General features: G+C 53.4%; 1 protein-coding gene across 1 annotated transcript in view; it reads right to left on the bottom strand.

The window, feature by feature from the left end:
- Positions 1-12: 12 nt before the first annotated feature.
- The window catches only part of LOC108676721 (integrator complex subunit 7), a gene marked incomplete at its 3' end in the record, with an annotated part of 10846 nt that continues 7545 nt past the window's right edge, over positions 13-3313 (bottom strand). The window contains exons 10-11 of the mRNA XM_047885651.1: positions 1750-1946; positions 13-161 (exon numbers count right to left, since the gene is read on the bottom strand). Coding sequence (XP_047741607.1) covers positions 13-161; positions 1750-1946 — 346 coding nt within the window. The remainder of the gene's footprint in view (positions 162-1749; positions 1947-3313) is intronic.

Consider the following 3313-nt stretch of genomic DNA (forward strand, 5'->3'; position numbering starts at 1 on the left):
CATGCCACGTACAGTGAGGCGTGTAGAGGCAGGGGAGGCAGGGGTGCAGGTCTGCAGGTATGACAGGAGGGCAGGGATGTGGGGTGTCAGCACCCCGCGCTTGCTGCCTCCCAGCGACGCCAGCGCCTCACACACCGCGAGGCTGCACAGCTCTGCCTCACCTGCCAACCATCAATATAATTAACATCTTTATACATTAACATATGTAATTTAATAATATAACAAATAATGTTTAATATATTAAGATACATAACTTAACAATAGAACTAATATATTTGACGTTTAATATATTAACATACATAATTTAACAATAGAACAAATATAATCAACACTTGATATATTACATATATAATTTAACAATATAACGAATATGATTAACGTTTGATATATTAACATGCATAATTTATCAATAGAACAAATATACTTGAATATATATAAAGCAGTGAACCATTTATAATGAACGCGATTAATGCGACACATAAGAGTCGTGCCTACGTCACGTCTGCACGACTTAAATAATACTATATAATTAATAATTATATATTATTAATGCGACATATAACAATTAATCATGAACGACATTAATGCGACATATAATAATTAATAATGAACGACATTAATGCGAGGGCACGTCACGTGGACACGTCACGTAGACACGTCACGTGGACACGTTAAGTGGACATGTCACGTAGACACGTCACGTAGACACGTCACGTGGGCACGTCACGTGGACACGTCACGTAGACACGTCACGTAGACACGTCACGTGGGCACGTCACGTGGACACGTCACGTAGACACGTCACGTAGACACGTCACGTGGGCACGTCACGTGGACACGTCACGTAGACACGTCACGTAGACACGTCACGTGGGCACGTCACGTGGACACGTCACGTAGACACGTCACGTAGACACGTCACGTGGGCACGTCACGTGGACACGTCACGTAGACACGTCACGTAGACACGTCACGTGGGCACGTCACGTGGACACGTCACGTAGACACGTCACGTAGACACGTCACGTGGGCACGTCACGTGGACACGTCACGTAGACACGTCACGTAGACACGTCACGTGGGCACGTCACGTGGACACGTCACGTAGACACGTCACGTAGACACGTCACGTGGGCACGTCACGTGGACACGTCACGTAGACACGTCACGTAGACACGTCACGTGGGCACGTCACGTGGACACGTCACGTAGACACGTCACGTAGACACGTCACGTGGGCACGTCACGTGGACACGTCACGTAGACACGTCACGTAGACACGTCACGTGGGCACGTCACGTGGACACGTCACGTAGACACGTCACGTAGACACGTCACGTGGGCACGTCACGTGGACACGTCACGTAGACACGTCACGTAGACACGTCACGTGGGCACGTCACGTGGACACGTCACGTAGACACGTCACGTAGACACGTCACGNGGTCTACCTGCGCGGACAGAGGGAGGACGCCGGTCTCCTGGTGCAGATGGGAGATCGGGGCCATTTTGAGGCAGCCGGTGGCTAGTCTCAATGCAGTATTCTGTATAATCTGCAGGCTGGCAACTGCTGTACGGGAGGCAACAGGGTACCAGATGGGGGCCGCATAATTGAGAACTGGGTGCGTGATGGCACGGTAGGTGGCAACTATGTCCTCCTTGGAGAAGCCCCAGAGGGAGCAATAGCCTCCAGAGGGAGCAATAGCCTACAGAAGGAGCAATAGCCTACATAGGGAGCAATAACCTCACAGAAGGCACTCACTAAGGGCACTTTGAAGCAGAGGTGGGCAGTAGGCGAGGTGGGTGCAGCGTGTGTCTGGTGGGCCAGGGTGTGCAGGAGCGCCACGCCCGCGTCCAGAGCGTCACCACAAACTGCAACGCTGTGAGCAGCGTCCGCCCCACCCGCCCTGCTGCCCCCGGGCTTGGCGTCGCATCGTTCTTCGTTCCTGGGACAGGGAAATGCTTACTGCTGGGACAGGAAAATGCTTACTGCTGGGACAGGAAACTGCTGCTGGGACAGGGAGCTGCAATTAACTGCTGGGACATGAAACTGCTGCTGGGACAGGGAACTGCTATTAACTGCTGGAACAGGGAACTGCAGCCCCCGGGCCTGGTGTCGCATCGCTCTTTGTTCCTGGGACAGGGAGGGGCGATAAGAGTGGGAAAGTGGGCATATAAGAGCGGAGGAGTGGGCTGATAGAGCACACCTACCACAAAAAGTAGGCTTTACCAGCACCGCCACACTGACCACCCTTCGTTTACACACCCTAATACGATTTATATTCTATTTACAATCATCAGTTCAAAAATTCAACGTCAAAATATGTTGATATACATTTGTATGGGAAGACACAGGCAGCAGCACACAACAAATCAACTCAAATGCTGTAAATAATTTGTTATGAACGCTAAATAATCTCAAAGTAACTCGAGAAAAACAGCTTCAATCTTCAGTCCGAAGTTATGGAGCTGGATAAACGCGGTACGAAAATTATTTTGCATGCATTTACTGCGCGATACTCGTTAGTGTAATAGCCTCCAGAGGGAGCAACAGCCTCCAGAGGGAGCAATAGCCTCACACAGGGAGTAATAGCCTCCAGAGGGAGCAATAGCCTCCAGAGAGAGCAATGTTGTTGTTGTTAGTTGCGACCGTCACGCTCGCCGGAGGGAGGCTCTGGTGGAGGGCGGGGGGCCGGCACCGGATGAGGGAGGTGATGGGCGAAGGCAGGGAGGGTGGCCAGGAAAGCCGCTGCCTCCACGGGGCTGTCCCACAGTGAGAAGACGCTGAGAGACGTGGGGAAGGCGGGGCAGACGAAGAGATGCTGAACCGACTGGAGTGGATCCCCGCACTCCGGGCAGGCGGAGCTAGGGGAGCGTCCGATCCTGGCGGAATAGGACGCCAGGGAGCTGCAGTATCCCGAGCGGAGCTGGGATAACGCTGAGCGGTAGGGGCGAGGGAGAGAGGTCTCCGCTGAAGCAATCGGCGGCGGCGGGGCAGCAAGGACAGCGTTTATGGCGGCAGTCGCCGCCACGCGGGAGGTGATCTCCCTGCGGAGAGACCGCTTGGCTTCTCCGTATGTCCCGGCAGGCAGGATACCATTTGTCAAGAGTGGTGTGACAAGATGGCCGAACCTTGACTGTATCGAGGCTTTCATAGGGCGGTCACCCAGAGGGGCAGAAACCATGCGAAAGGAGGCGTGGGAGGACTGGAGGGCGCTGGCGAGGAACTGGGCGCAGGCCAGGTCCAGGTGCTCGGGCAAAGGGAGGACGCCGGTCTCCTGGTGCAGATGGGAGATCGGGGCCATTTTGAGGC

Source organism: Hyalella azteca, unplaced genomic scaffold, assembly GCF_000764305.2.
Source record: "Hyalella azteca isolate HAZT.00-mixed unplaced genomic scaffold, Hazt_2.0.2 contig2679, whole genome shotgun sequence".
Classification (NCBI taxonomy): Eukaryota; Metazoa; Arthropoda; class Malacostraca; order Amphipoda; family Hyalellidae; genus Hyalella; species Hyalella azteca.